At 32.6% G+C, this 26,949-nt stretch overlaps 1 protein-coding gene across 2 annotated transcripts in view; it reads left to right on the top strand.

Moving 5' to 3' along the window:
* The window catches only part of LOC127737484 (zinc finger B-box domain-containing protein 1-like), a 34,405-nt gene that overhangs the window by 4,986 nt on the left and 2,470 nt on the right, over positions 1-26,949 (top strand). Inside the window, exons 3-18 of one of the 2 annotated variants that reach the window (XM_052248216.1) lie at positions 1,075-1,188; positions 7,072-7,165; positions 8,037-8,082; positions 8,551-8,678; positions 11,616-11,711; positions 12,391-12,446; positions 13,078-13,343; positions 16,579-16,830; positions 17,640-17,758; positions 19,568-19,594; positions 21,595-21,677; positions 22,300-22,683; positions 23,090-23,289; positions 24,350-24,617; positions 25,098-25,429; positions 26,636-26,761. In XM_052248216.1, the coding sequence (XP_052104176.1) occupies positions 1,075-1,188; positions 7,072-7,165; positions 8,037-8,082; positions 8,551-8,678; positions 11,616-11,711; positions 12,391-12,446; positions 13,078-13,343; positions 16,579-16,830; positions 17,640-17,758; positions 19,568-19,594; positions 21,595-21,677; positions 22,300-22,683; positions 23,090-23,289; positions 24,350-24,617; positions 25,098-25,429; positions 26,636-26,761 (2,591 nt within the window). The remainder of the gene's footprint in view (positions 1-1,074; positions 1,189-7,071; positions 7,166-8,036; positions 8,083-8,550; positions 8,679-11,615; positions 11,712-12,390; positions 12,447-13,077; positions 13,344-16,578; positions 16,831-17,639; positions 17,759-19,567; positions 19,595-21,594; positions 21,678-22,299; positions 22,684-23,089; positions 23,290-24,349; positions 24,618-25,097; positions 25,430-26,635; positions 26,762-26,949) is intronic. The other variant, XM_052248217.1, reaches the window with a different exon arrangement.

Raw genomic sequence — 26,949 nt, 5'->3', positions numbered from 1 at the left:
TTATTTTAAAGTGTTTCCCTAATATCTCAAAAGATAAGTTAAAAAACAGTTAATATGAGTATTGTGTAAAACTGTTAACTTGCATTTTGCTTCCAAAACTTAAATATTCACTTTGAATTGATATTGGCCGTATAAAAAGGATTTTTTTTAAATATGAAGTATATTGATTAAGGTAGCTGGGGTGTCTTCCTCCATCTTGGATTTTGAAATAGCATATAGCAATCGGTCTAGATCTTTAATGAAATGTGCAAATTTCGAGAGTAGTATGTAATTCTTGTGTAAATATAAAAATAAGAAGATGTGGTATGACTGTTAATGTTTATATAGAAAATCATATGTTTTATCATATTTTTTGGCTGTATTTTACAAAAAACAGAATATTTTTGTTTGATTCATTTTTTTTCAACTTTGCCATATAAGGGGAGATAACTCAGATAAAGTAACTTTTATAATAGAATGTGAATGTGAATTTACCTATTTTATTATGTAGCAAGAAAACGAGTCTGGTGACCCAGCTTATCTGAAAGCATATTATTAGAGCTATCTTCTCATATTTTATCTTGAAATTCTATGGTGTAGTTTTCTTTTTATCACACAAAATTGGGTTTTCCATGCATAATCTATACAAAATCTGACAATTTTGCACAACCTGTAGAGTGAAAAAAAGCCTGATGATCCATACTTTTCATTATATTTTTGAATAAAGCATGATATAAACTACATTTTGACAAATGTATTAAAAAATTCTATGGTTTTTAATGTAGACCCCCATCTACCTTAAGCAGTTTGTAAAAGATATATTACTGTCTATTTAGGTTTCATTAAATTCACTTCAAATAATAAATTACAATTAATTTTGTCTTCACACAGAATTTAGCAGTAGGGTGGACTCCACACCTCCATAAGTATAATGTTATTGAATCATCTGTATTGTAATTTTTTTATTTGATTTATTAACATCTGTTCTGCTGATGCCATTAAAACTCAGGGTGTAAATGTGCTATTAATTAATGAATAAATATATTTAGACTGAAAAATATCTTAAATATATGACAAAGTTATTCTTCTATACAGCAATGTGAAGAGAGCACAGGATGAAACAAAGAAACTTGAAACAGAAAGCAGGAAGATGGAAGAAAAGTTAAAGGAACTGAGAATGGCTATGAATAGAGAGAAGGAAGAAAGAGAGTATGTACATGTATAACAATACTTGAAGCAGTTTTTACCTCATGATCATTTAGGGTGAATCAGGTCTTTAGATCATCAAGGGTGCGACAGGTTTTTAAATTTAAATGGTGACATGGAATAATTAAAACAGTTAACAATTAGTTTACTGATCTTCACAATATGGATAAGAGGAGAGGTGGGAGAACTTCAATGGGACAGCAACTAGACAACACAAGTTAACTGAAAATAGATATTTATAGGTCACTTTAATTTACAGCTTTGGTCTTTCCTCTGCCTGAATAGACTATTTTCATATTACCGACTTTTGACTCCTGATTATATAATTTGTCGACTGGTTACCTTGGACATCATGGTACCAAGTCAGGTAAGAGCAAGCTAAAGAAGTAAAACCAAGCTTTCAATCAATTTTGGGGGAAAATTACCTGCTTTACATTTTTTTTTCACTACAAAATCATCGGAAAACAGTACACTTTCCCCTCAAATTACACCGATTATATGTTTGATTTTACTTATTTTGGTTGCTCTTACTTGACTGAGTACCATGATGTCCAAGGTAACCAGTCCACAAATTATATAATCCGGAGTCAAAAGTCGGTAATATGAAAATAGTCTATTACTCTACTCAGCTGTTCATAAAATTGTATATCATGACTTTTTGACAGGAAGAACGACGACCCAACCTTAAGGTAACAGGTACGTAAATCGCTTGTCCAGCGATTTTTTTAAGAAATTGTATACACGTAGAACTTTTTAAAATACAAAGAAAAATCGAAAAATGTAAGTGGGTAACCGATCTACTTTCAAAGTTACAGTCATTTGAAAATGTTAGGAAAACACCATAAAGTACATAGACGTAACGTCAAATTTACGCCAAAAATGAGAAATTTCAAGCTTAATTTAATCGGCAGTTAAAACCATTCCTACGATTTTTCTATAAAAATTAAATGTTTTTGTGATAGTATTTTCCTTTCTATTGATATATAATTTTCCTATGGTTACCGAACTCCCTTTTTATATATCAGCCGTTGAAAGGGTGTTGCCGACGGGAAAAGATAGTTGCATGACGTCGCCGAAAAAGATTACGTAACGTCAAATCTCCATCAACAGAATCAAAATCAAAATAGAAATATTGTCACACAAAGACAACGACCGCTTCATAAACGTGTCTCTTTGATTATAATTTGTTCCTCTTAACTAATGCGCTATAGCGCCTATGGAATATTTATCCTGTCTGAAAAATGTATTATTTACCGATTATTATTTTTTTTACGGATTATATGAGACCCTAGACATGTATAGCTTATTTCTTCAATCAGTGTGGGGTTTACGTCAATGAAAAAAAAAATTCCCTTGAATTTGACAGTTGTAGGAAATTAATCCTCCATTTCATTGCAGTAAAAAAAAATTCTGGGTCATAAACATATATCTTGGGTGCTTCTAAGCGCCATTATATTTTTATTTGGTGTTTCAATAGAATATTTTGAAAACTTGAGGTTACATGGTTACTAACGCTGGTACACGGATAAAAAAGAGGTGAACATTTGATTGGTTAACTTCCAGTGATGGTTATTTTCTTATATGCAATGAAATGTTATGTGAAATTTTTTCTATGGTACTGGACAGGATAAAACTTTACTCATGCCAAGTATTACTTTATTTGAAACAAAGATAAATTCTGCACAATTTTTTTGAAAAGTGCAAATTTAACGAAGACTAATAGGGGAAAATCAATGGTGATATTACACCTAAAGGGTAATTTTTGAGCGGTGGATTTGTAATTTTTCCTTCGCGTATTTTCATGCTTTAAACTCATTATTCACAATGTTCATTTCAAATTGACTAAAGAGCAACGTGAAAACTTTTTTTTTATAATTTTTGTTCATTTTGAAAGACCATTTTACGTCCGTGCACAAGGTCCCACCCGGCCCATTTCGATTCGCATTCAATTTTCTTTTCCTTTTCTCTTGCTTACCCTTCTGATGTAATTCCGCAAATTTCATGTCACGCAGCAATTTAAAACTCTTGTCCAATATTTTTATTAAAAATTATTTGCTTGTTAATCCTTTATTTTTCACACTCGGTACTAGCACTTTCCACTTCTATTTATAGACCATATTGCGGACGTGAAAGAAAGCACTGTAAACAACGGTTTTTTGTTTGTATAAACTTCCAAATGTTTATACTTATGCGAGAAAGTGATCATATAACACGAATATCAAATCAAGAATAATATCATTATTAAGCATAGAACAGTGTATTTCCTCTTTTTTGTCGAGAATTGAATATCTCTTAGTGTTGACAGTTGTTTTGAGAAACGAATATATTTCTTTGTATGCAACTGTAAGTGTAAGTCTTCGACTATAGGCTATTTGCTATGGAATTTCAATAAATAAAATAAAAATATTATAGTTTGAGCTTAATTTGTTATTGTGTGTATATGCAGGTGTTTGTAATATTCTTACCCATACTACTGTACATTTTGTATTCACGTCCCATATCAACATTCCCTTTTTTGAAGTATCTGATCAGTGCCATTTACCAGTGTTTATTAAGTTTGTGTAGGGACAGCTACAACAAGGTATATACAAACACTTGCAAGATCGTATTTTTGTTCTTTTAAACAGTTGTGTAGATACAATGGTGCATAGCAGTTCTTGCAAGCTTTAAGTTGGCCAGCTAGAAACCCAACTCAACCACTCTACGACCATCACGCCATGCCAAATTACTTTCATTTTCTTGGGAGGGAAGCAATGTTTCACTCGGACAAAACATTTCATTTCCAATTATACATTTTTTGTTATATTTTGATGAGAAGCATTTAATACTTTTCAACCGAATTGACCATTTTTCCGTCGAAGCGGAATACCTTCCGACATCTTGAAAATATTTTTCTGGTGTAAGGGAGATAACTCTCATAACAACGAACGCAAATTTTCCCGTTTTCCGCTAGAGGCGTTCATTTACATACCTCTCACCTTAATAGCTTTGACCTGGATATATCACCAACGCTATTATGTTTGTCTCCGATTTGATCAAATCCTCTTCTGGTTTGCTGGTGAAACAAATAAATTATTCAGGCCAATAAAAAAAATTACTGTTTACGGTTACCCGACTGACTCTGCTTTTGAGCGCCAACCCTAAGTCATTTTATTGTTGAGCCTGCAACTTTTGTCGCAAAGCGAGACATAGCGATCCTACATTCCGTCGGCGGCACCGGCGGCGGCGTCCACAAATATTCACTCTGTGGTTAAAGTTTTTGAAATTTAATAACTTTCTTAAATTATCCTGGATTTCTACCAAACTTGGACAGAAGCTTGTTTAAGATCATAAGATAGTATCCAGAAGTAAATTTTGTAAAAATAACAATCCTGTTTATCCGTATTTTACTTATAGATGGACTTAGTTTTTCTGCCAGTTAACATTACATTCACGCTGTGGTTAAAGTTTTAGAAATTTTAATAACTTTCTTAAACTATCCTGGATTTGTACCACACTTGGACAGAAGCTTGTTTATGATCAAAAGCCAGCTAGTATCTAGAAGGAAATTTTGAAAAAAAGTATTTCCTGTTTTTCTGTATATTACTTATAAATGGACTTAGTTTTTCTTCCAGTTAACATTACATACAGTCTGCAGTTAAAGTTTTTAAAACATTTATTAGATTCATAAACCATCCTGGATTTTTATTTCATTAACTGTAAATCTATTATGTGTATTCCCCTATCACACTGAAAACATAGACAACAGCAAAAGTAGGCAAGACACTGGGTTCCACGGAACCCTTACGATTTTTTTCCGTCACAAAGTGAAAAATTAATTGACCTTGTGTCAAAAGCGAAGTTTGAGTTGCCAATAAAAGAAATCAATTGCCTGATACATCCTAATGCTCACAATCGTGAATATGACCGCTGTTTTGAGGAAATTCATGACTCTTGTTATGAAATAAACACTTTGCCGCCATTTTTTTCCAATCAATAACAATGGGAAATATTCCAATCATTAAAAATAGGGTAAACTCGCCCCATGGACAACCCAGACCACGGCAAGATGGACCGCACAACTTATAATCATGTTGCAAAAAATAAAATGAAAAAATAAAATAAAATGGAAATACTTACCCTATTTTTTTTTAATGATGAAACCTTAAACAGACATATATTGTTTTTTGTCCAAACTATTAATTCTATCGTGAAAATATCAGATTTTCATAATGTTGTTTTTCGTAAAAAAAAAAATAACTTCTTGATAAAATTTGCACCCATTTTGAACCCATTTGTGTGTTCACTCCACAATAATCTGTGACTCTCATCTGATACACTACTGGATCAATATCCAGAAAACCTGATAATCTGTTTGTATAGGTCACCAAAAAACTTAATTAGTGGCCAATTCTCTGATTTAACAAGCTCTTTATCCAGACAAATTATAAGTGACAATATTTTATATCTGCACCAATGACGAAAAGCATTAAGAGACTTTATCTAATGTCTATGACTTTACAGGCAGTGAAACATTGTGTGGTTAGACTGTAAATTTATTATACCAAATACGTTCATATATTGCTCTTTTTTGTATCTTTCATTTCCTTAAATACATATTTAAATTGTTCGTCAGCTACTGTCCTTGCCTGTGGAGCTGCTGCACAGCAATGTAAGAAATATGGCTTTGAAACTAGTTTTTATCTTGTCTGTGACAAAAGTCGCAGAATGCGAAACATGGGGATTACAATCATTATTTAATTATTGTGCGTCTGCAGCGGTACCAGTGTAAACTATTTGTATAAAGCTTTATACTTCAGAGGGTAGAAGAAATGGATGCTTCATACCTTGTATGCAGATACCTTATACTAGGAAGTTTCTGTCTGTCATATGTCTACTGTCCTTGACCTCATTTTCATGGTTCAGTGACAGGTTTTTTTTTCAAGTGAAATACTCACTTATTATGAGTAATAGGATAACTATATTTGGTTTATAGGTTCTTGCATCATCTACATGTCCATCAGGTAAGGTTCACTTGACCTCAACCTCATTTAATGAATCAGTGATCAAGGTTAAAGTTATGTGGTCAAGTCTGTATCTCAGATACAATAAGCAAAAGGTCAACTATATTTAGTGTATGGAATAATTGTAAGGTGTACATGTCCAACTGGCAGGTTTCATCTGACCTAGACCTCAATTTCATGGTTCATTGGACAATGTTGAGTTTTTGTGGTTTGGTCTATTACTAGGGCCAATATATTTGGTGTATGAAACAATTGTAAGGTATACATGTTGGCTGGCAGGTTTCATTTGACCTTGACCTCATTTCATGGTTCATTGGACAATGTTTAGTTTTTGTGGTTAGCTGTACTATAAGCAATAGGTCAATTAAAGTTTGGTGTATGGAATGATTGGAAGGTGTACATGTATGTCTGGCTGGGTCCATATGACCTTGATCTCTTTTTCATGGTTCATTGTTCAATGATAAGTTTTCGAGGTTTTATCAGTTTATCAGATACCATAAGCAATAGGTCAGCTTTATTTGATGCATTGAATGATCCTAAGGTGTAAACGTCTGTCTAGCAGGGTTCATATGACCTTGACCTCATTTTCTTTGTTCATTGGTCAGTGTTAAGATTTTGTGGTTTGATCCATTTCTCAGGTACTATAAGTGATAGGACCACTATATTTGGTGTATGGAATGATTGTAAGGTGTACATGTCTGTCTTGCATGGTTCATTTGACTGTGACCACATTGATAATACCTTCATATTACAGACTTTCAACTTAAATTCAATCATAAGTAAAGCAGGCGAGAAATTTCAGCGTGTACACTCTTGTCTTTATGAAAGAAGCTTAAATGCTTAATTTAATACCATCACATTTATACATTCACATCTGTTTCAGGAATCAAGGTGGTGGATTTTGGAGTAGAGGACAAACAGGAAAATTAAATAGTTATGCCACTGATGTACTCAATAAACCAACCAAATCGTCAAAGGTATCTACAGTAAAATCTCTTATCCTGAATCTATGCTCTATTTAATGTACTTAATAAACCAACCAAATCGTCAAAGGTATCTACAGTAAAATCTCTTATCCTGAATCTATGCTCTATTTAATGTACTCAATAAACCAACCAAATCGTCAAAGGTATCTACAGTAAAATCTCTTATCCTGAATCTATGCTTTATTTAATGTACTCAATAAACCAACAAATTCATCTAAGGTATCTACAGTAAAATCTCTTATCTTCAATTTATGCTCTATTTAACTTATTATTTCGGTCTCAATGACAAAATACAGCAAGCAAATGACATCAAATTATATTTGCTTTGAAACTTCTGCTTTAAATTGATGACGTGTGCTCAGTTGATACAACATTTTTCAATCTTGATGAATCTTTGGACTCACCAGTTTTGAAGTTGATGAGTCCAGGACTCATGGACTCGCCTTAGTGAGTACCCAGTGAGTTAAATCACATATCTTCAATAGGTGCTCTATGTAATGTACTTTATAAACCAACAAAATCATCAAAGGTTTGAAGAGTAAAATCTTTAATGAAAGGTCTAAAGTTCAAGGTAAAGAGTAGGGACTAAGAAAAGGTCTTATGTTCAAGGATAGAGTATGAACTAAGGAAAGGTATAAAGTTCAAAGCTAGAGTAGGAACTATGGAAAGGTCTAAAGTTCAAGGTTGCAGTAGGAACTAAGGAAAGGTCTAAAGTTCAAGGTTAGAGTAGGAACTAAGGACAGTAACAGCATATCCCAAAAGGATCATCTGAAGAAGACTGAACTTTCAAAATAAAGACTGAGCACAAGGCTCACAATTGCTACAAATTAAATGACTTTATGTATGTTTTTCTTATTTACAGGATCCTTCAAAAAGGAAAGTGAAAGTTCTTAAAGATTCTCCATTAGGTAAGGATGATATAAATACATGTATCAACTCACAACAAGGTTAAAATAGTGATAACAGAAACAAATAAGATATCAAATAATTTTTTTTTGTTTCCTTTGCTACAAATCAAAAAGATAGAAAAAAAGAGAAATGTATAGAGACATTCGTCTACTAGGTACATCCAGATTAGAAATTCATCAACAATAAAAAAAATCTAAAAAATTGATATTTCAGAAAAGTTACAAACATCCTAAGTATTATGTATACCAGTTAGATTGACTGTTATTTCTAGGAGCTCTGTAGAATGTCAGTAATCATCTCCTTTTTAGATTTTAGCCACTGGAGGTAAAGCCAACATCAATCAATTTAAAACCTTTTTTGAAAATTTTACTGAAGGTTCTTATTTTTACATTTAACTTGAAAAATTCATTTTAATTTGAAAATCATAGTTTGAGTTGTAAATATTTATATATATGTTTTATGTCAAGATATACCAGAAAGATCTAGTCAGCCAGGAACATTTGGTCACTTAGCAAAACAAAGTATTGGTAATACTCCTAGAGAAAAAATCAAAGGACCTAAATGTGGACAGTGTGAAGAGAAAAGAGCAATGGTGGTAAGTTAAGCATGTTAAGTAAAAACATCAACAGTACAAAATAAAAGCATACATGATCGTTGATGACATCCATGTAAATTATGACTGAAATCATTTGGTAATGTCTAGGATTTGTCTGACTGCTGTTTGTCTTTTTCATCTTTTTCTTCTCGCCATAGAGTTGTCTGACTAATGTTTGTCTTTTTCATCTTATTTCTTCTCGGCATAGAGTTGTCTGACTGTTGTTTGTCTTTTTCATCTTATTTCTTCTCGCCATTGAGTTGTCTGACTGTTGTTTGTCTTTTTCATCTTATTTCTTCTTGCCATAGAGTTGTCTGACTGTTGTTTGTCTTTTTCATCTTATTTCTTCTTGGCATAGAGTTGTCTGACTGTTGTTTGTCTTTTTCATCTTATTTCTTCTTGCCATAGAGTTGTCTGACTGTTGTTTGTCTTTTTCATCTTATTTCTTCTCGCCATAGAGTTGTCTGACTGTTGTTTTTGTCTTTTTGTCGAGCCTTCGACTTTAGTCGAAAAAGCGAGACATAGCGATCCTACATTCCGTCGGCGTCGTCGTCGTCGTTGTCGTCGGCGGCGTCCACAAATATTCACTCTGTGGTTAAAGTTTTTGAAATTTTAATAACTTTCTTAAACTATCCTGGATTTCTACCAAACTTGGACAGAAGCTTGTTTATGATCATAAGATAGTATCCAGAAGTAAATTTTGTAAAAATAAAATTCAATTTTTTCCGTATTTTACTTATAATGGACTTAGTTTTTCTGCCGGGAAATATTACATTCACTCTGTGGTTAAAGTTTTTAAAATTTTAATAACTTTCTTAAACTATCCTGAGTTTGTACCAAACTTGGACAGAAGCTTGTTTATGATCATAAGATAGTATCCAGAAGTAAATTTTGTAAAAAAATAAATCCATTTTTTCCTTATTTTACTTTTAAATGGACTTAGATTTTCTGCCAGGAAACAACACATTCACTCTGTGGTTAAAGTTTTTAAAATTTTAATAACTTTCTTATACTATTTTGGATTTGTACCAAACTTGGACAGAAGCTTGTTTATGATCAAAAGCTAGTATCTAGAAGGAAATTTTGTAAAAACATAAATCCATTTTTTCTGTATTTGACTTTTAAATGGACTTAGATTTTCTGCCAGGAAACAACACATTCACTCTGTGGTTAAAGTTTTTAAAATTTTAATAACGTTCTTATACTATTTTGGATTTTTACCAAACTTGGACAGAAGCTTGTTAATGATCAAATGCTAGTATCTAGAAGGAAATTTTGTTTTCTTCCAGTTAACATTACATTCAGTCTGCAGTTAAAGTTTTTAAACATTTATTAGATTCATAAACTATCCTGGATTTTTACCAAACTTGGACAGAAGCTTCTTACAATCAAAAGATAGTATCAAGAGGAATATTTTTATTGATTTACTTCCTCATTTTTGTTGAGCCTGTGATTAACAGAAAAAGGAGGCGAGACACTGGGTTCCGCAGAACCCTTACGAATTTTTCATCTTATTTCTTCTCGCCATTGATTTGTCTGACTGTTGTTTGTCTTTTTCATCTTATTTCTTCTCGCCATAGAGTTGTCTGACTGTTGTTTGTCGTTTTCATCTTATTTTTTCTTGGCATAGAGTTGTCTGACTGTTGTTTGTCTTTTTCATCTTATTTCTTCTTGCCATAGAGTTGTCTGACTGTTGTTTGTCTTTTTCATCTTATTTCTTCTCGCCATAGAGTTGTCTGACTGTTTTTTGTCTTTTTCATCTTATTTCTTCTTGGCATAGAGTTGTCTGACTGTTGTTTGTCTTTTTCATCTTATTTCTTCTTGCCATAGAGTTGTCTGACTGTTGTTTGTCTTTTTCATCTTATTTCTTCTCGCCATTGAGTTGTCTGACTGTTGTTTGTCTTTTTCATCTTATTTCTTCTCGCCATAGAGTTGTCTGACTGTTGTTTGTCGTTTTCATCTTATTTTTTCTTGCTATAGAGTTGTCTGTCCTTTAAATTAGGATTTTGATTGCCCCTGTGTATCTTCATGATAATGTTGGAGGAGTAAATTGGTGGTCAGTTTACCTCCAACAATTTTCCAATTCCTTTTGATGGACTCAAGCCTTTATTTAGTGTACACTTCATAAACTACGGCCAGTGTGAGTATGATGCAGAAATAACTCAACCTTGTGGCAGGCCTAAGTTTACTTTCAGTAGTAAATTACTCATTCAATAGTTTTATTACTTGTGTTTTGTTGTTTTTTGGGGAGGGGATTTTTATATTGTTGACTAATGAATCCGAAATGTCATGAAATTCTGTGGAATAAATGAGATGAACTTGTTGAAATCCAAATTCAACAGTAGCATGTTCAACATCTATTAAAGAGTTCTCCTCAAACCTGTGCTACGTACAGGCCAGGCTGTTTTAAACTCATAGTGAGGTGATAGTTTCTGCTTTGAAATGAAGAACTGCAAAAAAAGCACTGTTCCATTGGTTTTTGGTTTAGGTTATGTCTAAGTGATATTGGAAGAATTTTAATTTTTTAGTACATGCTAGTTACTTCTTCATGCACAATACAAACTTTTAAAAATCTTGTCAAAATACTTATTATGTTTTATACATCTTTGTTTTGTAGTCCTGTGTACAATATTCAGAACATAATTGTGCCCAGTGTTTTATAGACAAATATCTTTGTTTTGTAGTCCTGTGTAATGTGTTCAGAACATAATTGTGCCCAGTATTTTATAGACAAATATCTTTGTTTTGTAGTCCTGTGTACAATATTCCAAACATAATTGTGCCCAGTATTTTATAGACAAATATTTTTGTTTTGTAGTCCTGTGTACAGTATTCAGAACCTAATTGTGCCCAGTGTTTTATAGACAAATATCTTTGTTTTGTAGTCCTGATATAATTATGCCCAGTGTTTTATACACAAGTATCTTTGTTTTGTAGTCCTGTGTACAGTGTTCAGAACATTATTGTGCCCAGTGTTTTGCAGCGTTTCATCTTAAAGGAGCTTTAAAGAAACACAGATCCGTACCTCTGTCAGTGAGTACATTTCACTTTGATAATATACATTGTAATAATAGCAATTCAATTTGATTTGAATAATTTGAAACCAACCACAAAGTTTTTAAGTTTCTGTTTGTGGCAAATACTTAAAGTTGAGTTTATGAAAAAACAATTAAAACACCCACAAATATAGACTGATCATTGGTTCAGTAATACACATATGGAATAAGAACTTAAATATAATTTTGAATGAAAACTAATATACTGTGGATTAATTATTATTCATTGGATACCAATTATCATGGATTTCATGGGTACAGTCCCATTAGGAATTTAAATGTTCTACAAATTGCAAATATTCTACAGCAATGTATGCATTAATTTTTGAAAACAGGAAACCAAATATCAAGTTTACCTCAATCCATGAAAATTGTTACCCACAAAAATGAATGAGAATGCAGTCATCTCAAGGGCAAAATACAGTCTCCAACAAGAGACAAGTGTCTATACAATATGTCAGTCTATGAATCATCCTATGTTTATATCTATAAGAAGGTATTTATCATGTGGATAATCTCCCATTTTTAGAGGAATAAAACTTCATTTAAAATGGTCTAGGGGTACAAACAGTTATATCGAAACAAACAAAATTTGTTTTTAAATTTTATTCCATGGTAATTTAATATTCAAATTAACATTAAATTTCTTTTTACAGGCTTCAGGACCAAGACAGTGTATGTCCCCTCGACCAACACCACCACCATCTAATAGGTACTTTAATCAAAACTAATTGAAAAAAAAACTTGTTTCATGATGTGAATGACACTCATTGTTGTATGATGTCAGAGGAGAAATAATTGGATAAATTTCACACATGAAATTATCTGTTTTTATTTTACTGGGAAATCACAGTATTTCATTACAACCAACGTAATGATACTTTTTAATACTATATATATATATGTATCTACAGACATAGACAACTCCAGGAAGTTTAATATCAGTATTGTGACACATCTAAAATTCATCTTTCTGTGACCACCCCCTAGAACTATATAACTATATGTGATCATATGTCAGGTCAGTTTACAAGACATATTTGATGCTGAGTACGATCCTGCTACATAATGGTTTGCTTTTTTTTTCTTTAAATATTTATCAAAATAATTTTACCTTTTGAATTATCGATTATAATCCACACAAGAATAATTTTATTCACCAATATAACAGGGAAATAAGGCAGTTATCTATTGCACCAGTTCAGTCAAGTGATTTTATAAATATGTACTAGCTAATAAACATTACTTTGTTGGTCCTGATCTCTAAACAATATAAGATTTGATCAAATCCCCAAACTATGGTAAATGAGAATTTGTGAAATATGATTTATACTCTCCAACAGGGAATACCAAAATGGGTACCAGTCTGCAGAAGGTGCTGTAAATTTACATACAATGAATATTCATCAGCGTGATAGAAATAGTCCAGAGGGTGCTAGTGGATCATTTGATGGCCCGTCATTGTTAGATGGTACTTATGATGAGGGCGAGAATGCAGTAGCATTTCAGCAAGCTTTACAGGCCTGGAGGACTGGTGAAGCAGCCTCGGAAACAAATAATAAACCAAAAATTATAACACCAAGACGTCATTCTCCTAGAAAAGCTCCAAGTATGAAAAAAATTATTTAATTGAGTATCACAACATTTATCATACAAGTGTTATTTAAATTACTGGTCAGCTCATTTGAAATTTTACCTTAAATGATTTAAACATTCGTAAGATATTGAAAAAATATTGCTCAGGTTGTCAAGTTAAATATTCAGTTCTTTTCCTTAGATTCTCCTGATTTTTTTTCTGAAATAGATAATTACAAAATTGAAATATCATTGACCACTTCCAAGAAAATTGGTTAACACTTCTATGATTTCAATGTTTTTCTTGAAAATCTTTAAAAGCTGGTGCTAATAGATTTCTGTGGAATGGATGCTTGCATAAAAGACATTCTATTTGAAATATTAGAAAATAAAAGTTCTCTAGAATTTACACAAATAAAGACAGAAGAGAAGAGGCCTGTTAAATCAACCAAAGACATGTGCAATAATATAAAGAGTGGGTGTGTATTCAGAAAACAAAATTCTATATGGACCTTTAGATATCTTTTGATTTTGTATCATTGATGTATAATCCATATTAAATGCATCAGGGATCCCATGCTCACTTTGAGTGTGGAAAGTGATGTGTTCCATCCCCAGCCAGGTCAAACCAGACTTGACTAGTCTTAGATGCATGATTTGGCTTTGAACTAGCTATCAGTAACTGGGAGTACTCTCAGATCTGTACTCAGTGTTTTTTTTGTTGTGGGGATGTATAAGTACCTGTCCACGTGTTTTTGTTAGATGTATTTCTATTTGTATCCATCTGATGAGTTAAGCCTTTTTCAACTGATTTTTATAGTTTGTTCTTATGTTGTACTGTTACACTACTGTCCCAGGTTAGGGAAGGGTTGGGCGCCCGCTAACATGTTTAACCCCGCCACATTCTGTATGTGCCTCTCCTAACTCAGGAGCCTGTAATTCAGTGGTTGTCGTTTGTTGCTGTGTTACATATTTGTTTTTCATTTTTGTTGAGCCTGCGACTTTTGTCGCAGAAAGCTCGACATAGGGATAGTGATCCGGCGGCGGCGGCGGCGGCAGCGTTAGCTAACTTCTTAAAAGCTTTATATTTTAGAAGGTGGAAGACCTTGATGCTTCATACTTTGTATATAGATGCCTCATGTTACGAAGTTTCCGTCAGTCACATGTCCAATGTCCTTGACCTCATTTTCATGGTTCAGCGACTACTTGAAAAAAAAGTTCAGATTTTTTGGAATGTTAAATTCTCTCTTATTATAAGTAATAGGATAACTATATTTGGTATGTGCGTACCTTGCAAGGTCCTCATGCCCGTCAGATAGTTTTCACTTGACTTCGACCTCATTTCATGGATCAGTGAACAAGGTTAAGTTTTCGTGGTCAAGTCCATATCTGAGATACTATAAGCAATAGGTCTACTATATTTGGTGTATGTAATGATAGTAAGGGGTACATGTCCAACTGGCAGGTGTCATCTGACCTTGACCTCATTTTCATGGTTCAGTGGTCATAGTTTAGTTTTTGTGTTTTGGTCTGTTTTTCTAATACTGTATGCAATAGGTCAACTGTATTTGGTGTATGGAAATATTGTACGATGTTCATGTCAGTCTGGCAAGTTTTATTTGACCTTGACCTCATTTTCACGGTTCATTGCTCAATGTTAAGTTTTTGTGTTTTGGTTTGTTTTTCTAATACTGAATGCAGTAGGTCAACTATATTTAGTGTATGGAAATATTTTACGGTGTACATGTCAGTCTGGCATGTTTTATTTGACCTTGACCTCATTTTCAAGGTTCATTGCTCAATGTTAAGTTTTTGTGTTTTGGTCTGTTTTCCTAATACTGTATGCAGTAGGTCAACTATATTTGGTGTATGGAAATATTTAATGATGTACATGTCAGTCTGGCAGGTTTTATTTGACCTTGACCTCATTTTCATGGTTCATTGCTTATGTTACGTTTTTGTGTTTTGGTCTGTTTTTCTTACACTTTAAGCAATAGGTCAACTATATTTGGTGTATGGAATGATTGTAAGGTGTACATGTCTAGCTGGCAGGTGTCATTTGACCTTGACCTCATTTTCATGGTTCAGTGGTCAAAGTTAAGATTTTGAGTTTTGGTCTTTTTTTCTAATACTATATGCAATAGGTCAACTATATTTGGTGTATGGAATAATTGTTAGCTGTACATGCCTGCCTGGCATGGTTCATCTGACCTTGACCTCATTTCCATGGTTCATTGGTCAATGTTTAGTTTTCTTGGTTAATGTTAAGTTTATGTGACAGTTGTAAGAAAGCTTTATATTTAGGACTATCAACATAATATCAATGGTTATTAAAGAAGGCAAGACATTTCAGCGTGTGCACTCTTGTTTATTTTGTACATAAATTAGGCCGTTAGTTTTCTCGTTTGAATTGTTTTATATTTATCATTTCGAGGCCTTTTATAGCTGACTATGCGGTTTGGGCTTTGCTCATTGTTGAAGGCCGTATGGTGACCTATAGTTGTTAATTTCTGTGTCATTTGGTCTCTTGTGATGTGTTGTCTCATTGGCAATCATATCACATCTTTTTTTTAATATTAGAATTGGTAGTTGCAGCTTTTATGCTAAGCATGCAGCATTAGAAGAAAGAGCAAAGACTGGTCGACTCGTAGTCCAGATATGGTGATATGTCTGATTGCGGACTGTTACCTTGTGAACATTAAAAATCCTGTTCAGTATGTCAGACTAGTACAAAGCAGGATTCATATTCATATTATATTTACATGTTTTTTGTTGAGAATATGCATTTAATTTGCCAGTGGAGGCTAAACAGACATCCATCATTCATGTTATAGAAAATGCATATTTCTTTTTCGTGTTTACACACAGAAGGGTATCATGATTGATTGGCTGATCAAATGAAAGACCAACCACAGGGTTGTCTTTCTTTGGGTAATCATGGCACCCCAAGGTGTGTTAAACGACAAGAAAAACCTTTAAGTATGCATTTTCTGTCTTATATACTGTAAAATAATATCATTTTCTGCAAAGACTTGCAGGAAATTTTATCCCATTCGTTCGTCATGATTGAGATTCTAATTGGGGTAAAAACGTCAGATATACCCCGGCTGTTTCAGGACTGTAAACTGACATCTCTGTGTTGTTATTCAATCACAAAACTAGACACATTTGTAATCAGTAATATATTGTATTATATAAGCTGTCATTTTTTTTGTACTTTCATGAAAGCCAGGAACCATATTTAATTTCGTTTTTGTTTTTATGTTTAGGGGATAATGTTGAACAAATGGATCATAGTACAGGGACTAATGACAAGTCACCAGAAATTGATATCAAATTTACAAATAGTCTTAGTTATGCTGAACGTCTTCTACTGAAGAAACATAGGAGAACAGATCTTGATGGGCTATCCACCCCAAGACTAGGCAGTAATGCCACTACACCTAGAACATATAAATCAGATAGTACTACACCAAGGATACAGTCATTCCCTGAGAGAGAGGATAGCTTTGACAGTGATAGTAAGTCTTTTAAACACCCTGACCCCTCTAAAAAACCACACTGTAACATACAAATCAGATAGTACTACACCAAGGATCTAGTCATTCCCTGAGAGAGAGGATAGCTATGACAGTGATAGTAAATCTTTTAAACACCCTGACCCCTCTAAAAAACCACACTGTAACATACAAATCAGATAGTACTACACCAAGGATCTAGTCATTCCCTGAGAGAGAGGATAGCTATGACAGTGATAGTAAATCTTTTAAACACCCTGACCCCTCTAACACCACACTGTAACATATAAATCAGATAGTACTACACCAAGGATCCAGTCATTCCCTGAGAGAGAGGATAGCTATGACAGTGATAGTTAATCTTTTAAACACCCTGACCCCTCTAAAAAACCACACTGTAACATACAAATCAGATAGTACTACACCAAGGATGATTTACATGTACAGCTGGTTTTCAGAATATTGATAACAATACATTCTTTTAATTTTTTAATGTTTGGAAAATATTTGAGTATAGATTAATAAGAAGATGTGGTATGAGTGCCAATGAGACAACTCTTCATCCAAGTCACCATGTATACAAAAAGGTACAGATAAAAAAATGTCTTAAAGCTTTGATTAAGAGATTTCTGTCCTTTCTTTAATTGTTGATTATAAAGCTACAATAAATTGAGTGGTAAAATTTGCAGCCTTGATTGATATGGTAAGGATCTTAACAATGTATCATTGTCTAACATTTACAATTGAACAACAAAGTTTTATAGTGTTGGTAGAGGGATTATAGTTAATAACGAAACAATGATATTTTGTAGCTTCTTTTGAAAGAGTCGAGTTCCGAGCTCTGTATGAAGCGGCAACCTCTAACCAGCCATTAAGTCTTGCCAGACATGATGAGGATAATATCTCTATTATAGAAATTCAGAATGACGAGGTTTGTATAGAGTAGTTTGACTCACTTGATCTTATCTTTTGACCAGTCATTCATCTTTTTAACAGTAAACTTTGCATTGCTACTGTAATTATCCAATCAGATAAAATCTTAGGTATTAACCACATGGGAATTTGAAAACTAAGTCAAGAAACATCAATTTCACTTGCATTCATTTTCAAAAATCTTTTAGTTACATTGAAATTTAATGAGCTTATTAAATCCACAGGTTAAATGTCTTCGGATAGGGCTTCTTTATATACATAAAGTAGAGGTAGATGTCTGAACTTGCCAGTCAATGTTGTTATTGATTCAGTAATTGATACTTTCATCTATGCTGAGTATGATGTTTTTTCACAATATATTTGTATCATGTGATCATTTTAAAACCTTTATTATACCCCTGCTTTAAAAAAGTGGTGGTATACTGTTTTTATACCCGCTTTAAAAAAGTGGGGGTATACTGTTTTACCTCTGTCTGTCCCATGAATATTTTTCGTCGCACTTTTCTCAGGAACTACATTACAAGGATTTCTGAAATTTGGTTTCAGGATTTATATGAGTCAGTTATACGGTGTGATGTGTTTTCAGATTCATCACTCAACAACTTCCTGTTTATCGAACATTTACATCATTTTAAACATGACATCCAAGTAGTTGAAAATTTTTGTCACATTTATCTCAGGAACTACATTACAAGGATTTCTGAAATTTGGTTTCAGGGTTTTATGAGTCAGCTATTCCATGTGATGCGTTTTCAGATTCATCACTCAACAACTTCCTGTTTACCGAAATATTTGGGCGGGGGTATCATCAGTGAGCAGTAGCTCACAGTTTCACTTGTTAGTACAAAAAATAATTTCAGAAAATACTATTTAACTATTGTTAATTACACTGACATTTTATTGGTTACATTTTAAAAGAATTGAACCAGGTTTTTATAAAAATTTTTGTCTCTTCCTTATAATAATATTGCCTTTGCCTCAACATACTGGTATATATGTTATATTCAACTTTAAGAACAATTCACCTTAAATGATTTATTTAATAACCAATAGAAATGTATAATCATATGGCAGTTAAGAATCGTTCTGAAACTACAAATTTTGAGCTATTTTCACCTGGTTTCATGGCTTTTAGCCAGGCAGAATACAATGACGATGTTTATGCTTAAAGGATGTAAGAATAATGAATTGCGGACAATTTCTATTGCTGAAATTTGGCTTAAAATATGAACCTTTCCACAAATTAGTGGAAAATAATTTGAAAATTTATGAAAATACTATTAGTTAAAAATCTTTGAATTATAAACAAATGTTGTGGTTTACAAACAAATGTTGTGGTTTACATAGTAGATCCACTTTTAATTTAAAACTAGTTTTAAGATTTTTTTTTTTTTTCTATTATTTGCAAATGTAAAGAAATTCAGTCCTGGAAGTGCTGAAAACTTGATGAATGAGAATTGTTCCACCCCTAGCCCTATTTATGTGCTGCAGAGATAAAGCCAAGGATCCCATGCTACTGGCCTCACCACTCAATCTACTCCCTTTTATCATGTACATACCAAGGAAATGCACAATAAAAGTAATGAATTTGTAAAAGAAAAGAAAGTAGAACAAAATAAACCCAAAATAAGGGAAACAAAATTGGTAGACAATAAAAATAAAGGGCATTAATTTGTTGTAGCCTATTAAATTCTTTGACACATAAATTAACCATTTGATATCATTCATGTAACTTAAACGCTGAGCAATTGTTATTCTTATTTCATATGAATTTATAACCAGTGTTAATTACATGTTGTTTAATTAGGTTGTACACAACAGACCAGCGTCAATGGTAGGTGATGAATTGGTGTCAGATTATCACTGTTTTATCACTTTAGTACATCACCATTTCTGCTGTTTTCATTTACAATACAAATGCCTTTTGCTTTTTTTTGCTTTTTTATCACAAATTTCCAAGAATAAAAAGATGTATAATTAATTGTAATCATATTTTATAGTAAGAATGGTTACGTAATTTGGCATGTTATAGTAATGTCAATAAATTTTGACTGATATTTTCTCAATCAGTTTCAGAAAACAGATTCAGTTTCCAAATTTTGTACAAACTGTTAATATTGAATGTTACCCTATCAAGTATCAATGTATAATTTCAACATTTCTAGTGACAAACATGCACGTGGACCTCACCATGTAAATGTGTTTATTATATTTTTGTGTTTCACATGGCAGTTTGTTATTTCACTAACCTTTATTTTTGTGTGTTCCACAAATCAGTTATATCTACATGACATTTGATATTTTACATACTACATGTATTTGAAAAGAAATACTACTACAACAATATTACGAAGAATGTTAAGTATTAGTTTGTATTATTGTGTCTATGGAAAAGAATATCAACTTAACCATTTGAAATAGAAATATTTATGAAAACCTAATTACAAAAGTAAGGTCATATCAACCTATATTTTATGCATGGCAGTTGTAAAATATCTTCCATTATGTCCTTAAAGTGTAATGAAGGCCAAAGATATAAAATGATAACTGAGTGATTACATTTTATAAATAAATACAGTACCATGTTTAGAATGTCATCTTTTACTCACTCATTTAAAAAGAATAGCTAGATGACTTGTTGTTCTTTCTAGCTGCTTATGTTGTTTATTTAGAAGAAGAGGAAGTTAATATTACAGGAACTGTAAAGATGCAAAATGTTAAATAATCTAGCAGAAGTAGGGATAGAGTTGATAGAATGATAGTACCGTATAGAAGGTTATTTTCGCCGGTGTAAAATTTTGCAATTAAGGGGCAACAAAGTATACGAAAAATTGATGGTTTTTATTTTGGCGGACTCTTAAATCCCAATTAAATGTTTTGGCGGATACCAAAATGGTTGCAGTTAAAAAGTTGTAAAAATTGACAAACAAGTGTCTACTGTTATGGTTAAATGATTGGTTTACCTGCATGACGACTTATTTATTGATTATATTTTGATACAGTTAATCAATAGAATATCGGTACTTAAGAGAAATTTGCCACAGGTGTACAAACTCTTGTTAATGTTACGGTTGATTCGTTACGAAATTGACCGAACTTTTGATGTACTAATTAGGTTATAAAATCATCAAGAGTGACTTGCAACTCTTATATAATTTGACACTAATTAATAAGGGTAAAATACCTGACTAGAGTACCCTACACTCTTATATTATTTGACACTATATATAAACTAATTAACACTTAACATGCAGCGATTTTATAAATTATATGTGAATTTAATTTTGGATGTAACACGTTTCTGATTGGCTGAAAGTTTTTTGTCTATCAGCTCATAGACATAATTTTGTCATGTGACCATGACGTCATCATCGTTTTTCATGATTTACTCCTTAAAAAAGGAATTTAGAATTAAATTATAAGGAATGACAGTAATATTTTGTTCTATCTATTCGAAATAACCTCAAAAATGTGGTGCACACTTTTAAATAACCCTCTACGCTGGTTAATCAGTGTGTACCAAATGTTTTATGTTATTTCTTCATAGACAGAAAATATATTACAGTCATTCCTTAAATAACGCCCTTTGGCATTTATGTTGTTTAAACTAACATAAACGTTATTGATCCGTGGACCGGAAAAAATAGATCGTTCACAAAACGCTATTACAAAGTACCGAACGTATGCATAAATTTTCGCAGAATTATTTTCGCGATTTTCCTTTATCCACCAAAATAAGCAAAAATAAACACCCTGTGAAAATAACCCTCTATACATTATCTATGATGAGCTTTTAGTAATGTTACTTAAACTGAATGATATTTTTGACTTCAGAGGTCAGATAATATTGAAGAGACAACAGCATGTAATGTTCAAGAAGCTGATGATTTAGATATGTGGGCCATTAAGAGTCAAAGGTAAGCTTCTGTAATGCATAAACTTAATTGATTGACAGACAAATGGTAATCAATAAATGTAAATATGACGGACAACGAACTGAAATACATATAGAAGATGAAAGAAATTTATTTCAAATTTGACTTGCAGTATTACCATTTATGATTATGTTTATGAATGTAAAATAGTATTACAGAATATGATATTTATTGAACTATCTTTAAAATGTTGTAATTTTGTCATGTGTGGTTATAGATCATTTTTTCAACAGCCAAAGCTTGTCATTAATTAATATTTATGAATATTACTTGTGATCATGTTATCAAAATACAAAAATGATAATGTTTTAATTATTTATTGGGGATGAAAAGTGTATACATGTCTGAAATGTTTAAATAGAGATTTTAATTTGCTGTGAACACAGTGAAATAAATGATTCATTAAAAAAACTATTAACAGAACATCATAGTCTAAATATTTTGCATAAATCAACAATTGATTGATTGGTGTTTAATGCCACTTTCAGCATTGTTATACCTTATATTGATTGAATATGAATGTCTTCAAATTTAATGAATTGATTTCCTACTTTTCATGTTAAATAAATATTTCCCTATTTTATATATGACTCATTACTTTCAGGACAACAGATTTACCATTTAAATCACAGAATGTTGATGATTCTAAACCCCCACATTTTCCAAAGTCTGCAAGAAGAAAGTCCGGGAAAAACCTTAAAATCAATGAACACATTGACCAGAATGTAGAAATGGAAGTTCCTACAAGGCCGAATTCTTCAAAAAATAATTTACAAAACTTAGAAACTGTAAAATCTAGTGCATCAGCACCATTTACTGATAGGGTACCATCTAAATTAGGGAATGAAACTAATTCATCAGAAACAGGAAATCGAGTGTCGTCTGCAAAACAAAGACCTCCATCATCCAGGCCTGCATCTAGAGCTAAAACTAGCCAGTCAAGACCTGGATCCAGAGCAAAAAGTAGAGCAAGTTCAAGATTAAATGGGTAAGAATACATATTATGAATATTAAGATTTTCCTGTTTCCATTAGGATTGAAATTGTAATTCTTCAGTAGGATCCTTAAAATTTTGCAGTTGAATTCTCATCTTACTCCTGTTACTGAGTTTTGTGAGGCTACAGGTTGATATTACTAGTAAAGAACTTTCAATCAATGAACTTTATATCAACCTAGTCTGGTGCAGATCCAGGATTTTGAAAAAGTAGGGCCCCTGGCAAGCCAACGTTTGGAGTGATACATGTAAAAAGTCTATGCCCCTCTAAATCTGCCTCTACTAGTGTGACATAGTGCCTGATGAATATAATTCTCCATCATACATTTAAATCAAATAATAATTGTGATACAGGTAATTAAATTTGAAGTAAATATCAAATTGTTTTTTAATTCCACAGAGAAAGCCATTTAACCATGGAACCCAGTAATGCTTTGAAGCAGATTGCCTCCTTGCCATTAGATGAGAATGTGTCATCTTATACCTCAGGACTAGGGGATTTCTTAATGGCTGGTGTCCAACCTGCAGAACAGGAAAGAACTATGACACCTTCCAAACATAAAAAATCGGGACAGGAAAAATTTAAATTAAGTTATACATGTAAGATTTATTTTTCTAGATTATATTAGGAGTTAATATAATTAATATGAAAATAAAAAGATGTGGTATGAACTATCCATTAAGACCAAAGATGTGAACAATTACAGGTAAACCATATTGCCTTCAACATTGAGCAAAACTCATACAATAAGTACGCTATAAAAGGCATGTGTAAAACAAAATGGAGAATCAATTCAACTGAGAAAATACTGTAAATTCAGAAATAATTGCAATGTTTTTATAAATGCGAAAAATGCGACAGGGTTATAATCGCAATAATTTAAACTCGCATTTTGAAATTTTTTATATGAATTAAACAGGATTTTTCTCAATATCGCAAAAATTAAAATCGCATTTTAGTCTAAAATGACAAAATCGCAATAATAAATGCATGCAATAATTTCTGAATTTACAGTAATCACCTGATTAATACTGCAACAATGAATGAAAAACAAATACTTTGGATTCATTATTATTTGTTGAATACCAATTTTCGTGGGTTTCGTGGGTACAGGTGAACCAAGAATTCAAATGTTCGACGAATGACAAATTTTCTGTAAGCTTTGAATGCAGAGATTGGCAAGACCACAAAATCAAATAGCCACGAAAATGCAAGTTTTCCTGAATCCACGAAAATTGATACCCACAAAAATAAATGAATCCAAAGTATGGCAGACAGTAACCAATGACAACAACTGGATTACAGTTTCATGGCTTGGGACATAAACAGCAATCAATCCTCCCTAACCTTGGATGGTAGTTTTACAAAACAGCGTAAGCACAAATTGTAAAAATCTGTATGAAAGGACTTGACTCATCAGACCGTTACAAAATCCCAAAACAAGTAACAAAAAGACACAGACTGTCAGAGTACTGAAGAAGTATCTGAAACCTAGTTCAATGCCAAGTTTAACTACAAAAATGTAATAACATGAGCAATATTTGTTAAAATTCTATAAGTTATTCATATTCCAACAAAACAAATTCTAGCATCCGTTAATATATATATATCTTGACAAGTTCTTTCAATGTCATAAATTGTTTTATTTTTCTCTATTAGTTTACAGTATGTCTCCAAGATCATGGAAACCAGACAAAAGTTTGTCTGATGCTGTTCCTAGTGAAACTATACAACCAATAGAAACACCCAGACTGGCTGACCCTGAGGACCCATTAGCTATTCTAGATGCCAAAAATTCAACTGAGGTTCATGGACTAGGGTCTGCAAAAGGAAGGAATATGCTGTCACAGTACAGTTCACAATACGATGAGGAAAATGAAACCAAGAAAGTTGTGGATGGAAATATCAGTCCTGCATCAACAACTAGGTATGTATGTCATTATTAGACAACTATACAGATAGTGATGCCTTATATCTGACTAGGGTTCTTACACCTTGTATGTCAATCATTTCAGTAACAATGATGTATCTTGGAGTCAGGGCTACCAATGGGGCATTACTGTGTTTTTTCAGACCCAAACAGATGTGGCATCACATTAAGACAGCCAAATAAACTCACCTTGGCACAAGCTGCAAGGGCTTTATGTGTCCAGAACTCCTGGCAAACAAACACACATCTCCAAACAGTTCTGATGTGTCTGCATATTAGGATCCATCAAAGGCAAACAGAGGGCAAACTATACATTATAAAGAATCCAAACGTGTAATTTGCATATGTTTATTTATTCGAAATAAATTCTTTTCCTTCATATTGTATTTTTTTGTTTGCCTTTCAACACTTTATTAATACTTTTTTTTTAATTTCCAGCACTTTATAACTTTATCAAATGAAACTTTGTTATTTAAGGTCCTTGAGTCGTGTAGATACTTGGTTGCGAGACACCACTCTGCCAGAAATGCCATTAGAATCTAGTCAATCAACTAAACAGAATAAGTCCGAGGATATAATACCTCGTCCTTCATCAAAACAAAACAACTCATCACGTCCTGGATCAAAAACTCCCAGAACACCACGTCCTGAATCAAAATCTTCCAAAACTCCACGTCTTGAGTCACAGATAACATCTGGTCCAACATCACAGACATCTAAAACACCACGTCAGACATCTAAAACACCACGACCTCTGAGTAGACTGAGGTCATCACAAGCAGAGGATGGACGACTTTCAAGAGCTATTGGTAAGATTGTAGTTATTAGTTTCAAGCTTGGTTGGATACTTTCAAGGCTTAAATTGATATTGAGATATTATGTACAGATGAAGTTTATGTCAATGGAATGTAGTGTTAGATAAAACCAGGCTAATATTTGGTAAATTTTGTGTTTGTGTACATTTTTATGCCCCACTTAGGGGCATTATGTTTTTTGGTCTGTGCGTCCGTTCGTCCGTTCATCCTTCGTCCATTGGTACCGCTTCAGGTTAAAGTTTTTGGTCAAGGTAGTTTTTGATGAAGTTGAAGTCTAATCAACTTGAAACTTAGTACACATGTTCCCTATGATATGATCTTTCTAATTTGAATGCCAAATTAGAGTTTTGACCCCAATTTCACGGTCCACTGAACATAGAAAATGATAGTGCGAGTGGGGCATCCGTGTACTATGGACACATTCTTGTTATTGTATATTTTGGAATTTTTAGACTTATTGATAATAAATGAAATAACTCTTTATACTTGAGATAATTGTCTCATACTGAAACTCATTTTATTCAAGATTATCACTTTCACTTTTTGATAAAAAATGAATGATTTTGGTTGTTTTTAGTAGGATATTTAATAATAAGTAGGTCATTATATTTTGGGGATATAACATTTCTTGTAGTAGTATGACTACTTGGTATATGTATATATGTTTCATATACACACAGTGAAACCTGTCCAATATTTCTCTAGATTTAAATTTTATATCAGGACATTAATTTTACCTGTGTAAACAGACCATGCAAAATCTTTATTTTTGAAGACAGGTTCTACTGTGCCTAAGCAGAACACTTGTTTAGCTGTAAAAGGATTTATTTCAAACAGGTTTCACAGTAGCTAATGTTGGTGTACCCGATAACACTTGGTACAAGTTATTGATAGAAAAGAAAAAGGAGAACAAGACAACAAAAATATATGTATATGCTCTTTGCTATTTAAAATCTGGTAACCAGGAGAGAAATGTAAAACTAAAGACTGTCATATTGAGTACCATGGGTGATGTAGGTGCACTGACAGGGCAGACATAACTAGTTACTATAAACGCAATCATTTGCAATCCAATATAATCTATATAGTTATGCCTCACTAGAGATTTTATTAAATTGATATTTTTAAAGATAAATTTATTTCATCAGAAGTATATAATAATAATAATATCTATTAAGTGCATAAACTCATCATTTTCAGTTGTGGATGGTGATAATTTAAGTAAATTTGATGAAGTTGGTGCTAAAGAAAAGTCAAACATAGAGGATGTAGAAACATTAGATAAACTAGAATGGGAATTAGCTTCTCAGTCTGGCAGACTTACAGGTAAGGATATTCTCAGTCTGGCAGACTTACAGGTAAGGATATTCTAGTAAGGATATTCTCAGTCTGGCAGACTTACAGGTAAGGATATTCTCAGTCTGGCAGACTTACAGGTAAGGATATTCTAGTAAGGATATTCTCAGTCTGGCAGACTTACAGGTAAGGATATTCTCAGTCTGGCAGACTTACAG

The sequence above is a fragment of the Mytilus californianus genome, unplaced genomic scaffold (genome assembly GCF_021869535.1).
Source record: "Mytilus californianus isolate M0D057914Y unplaced genomic scaffold, xbMytCali1.0.p SCAF_4, whole genome shotgun sequence".
NCBI classification, from domain to species: domain Eukaryota; kingdom Metazoa; phylum Mollusca; class Bivalvia; order Mytilida; family Mytilidae; genus Mytilus; species Mytilus californianus.
This window is presented reverse-complemented; position numbering and strand designations above follow the sequence as displayed.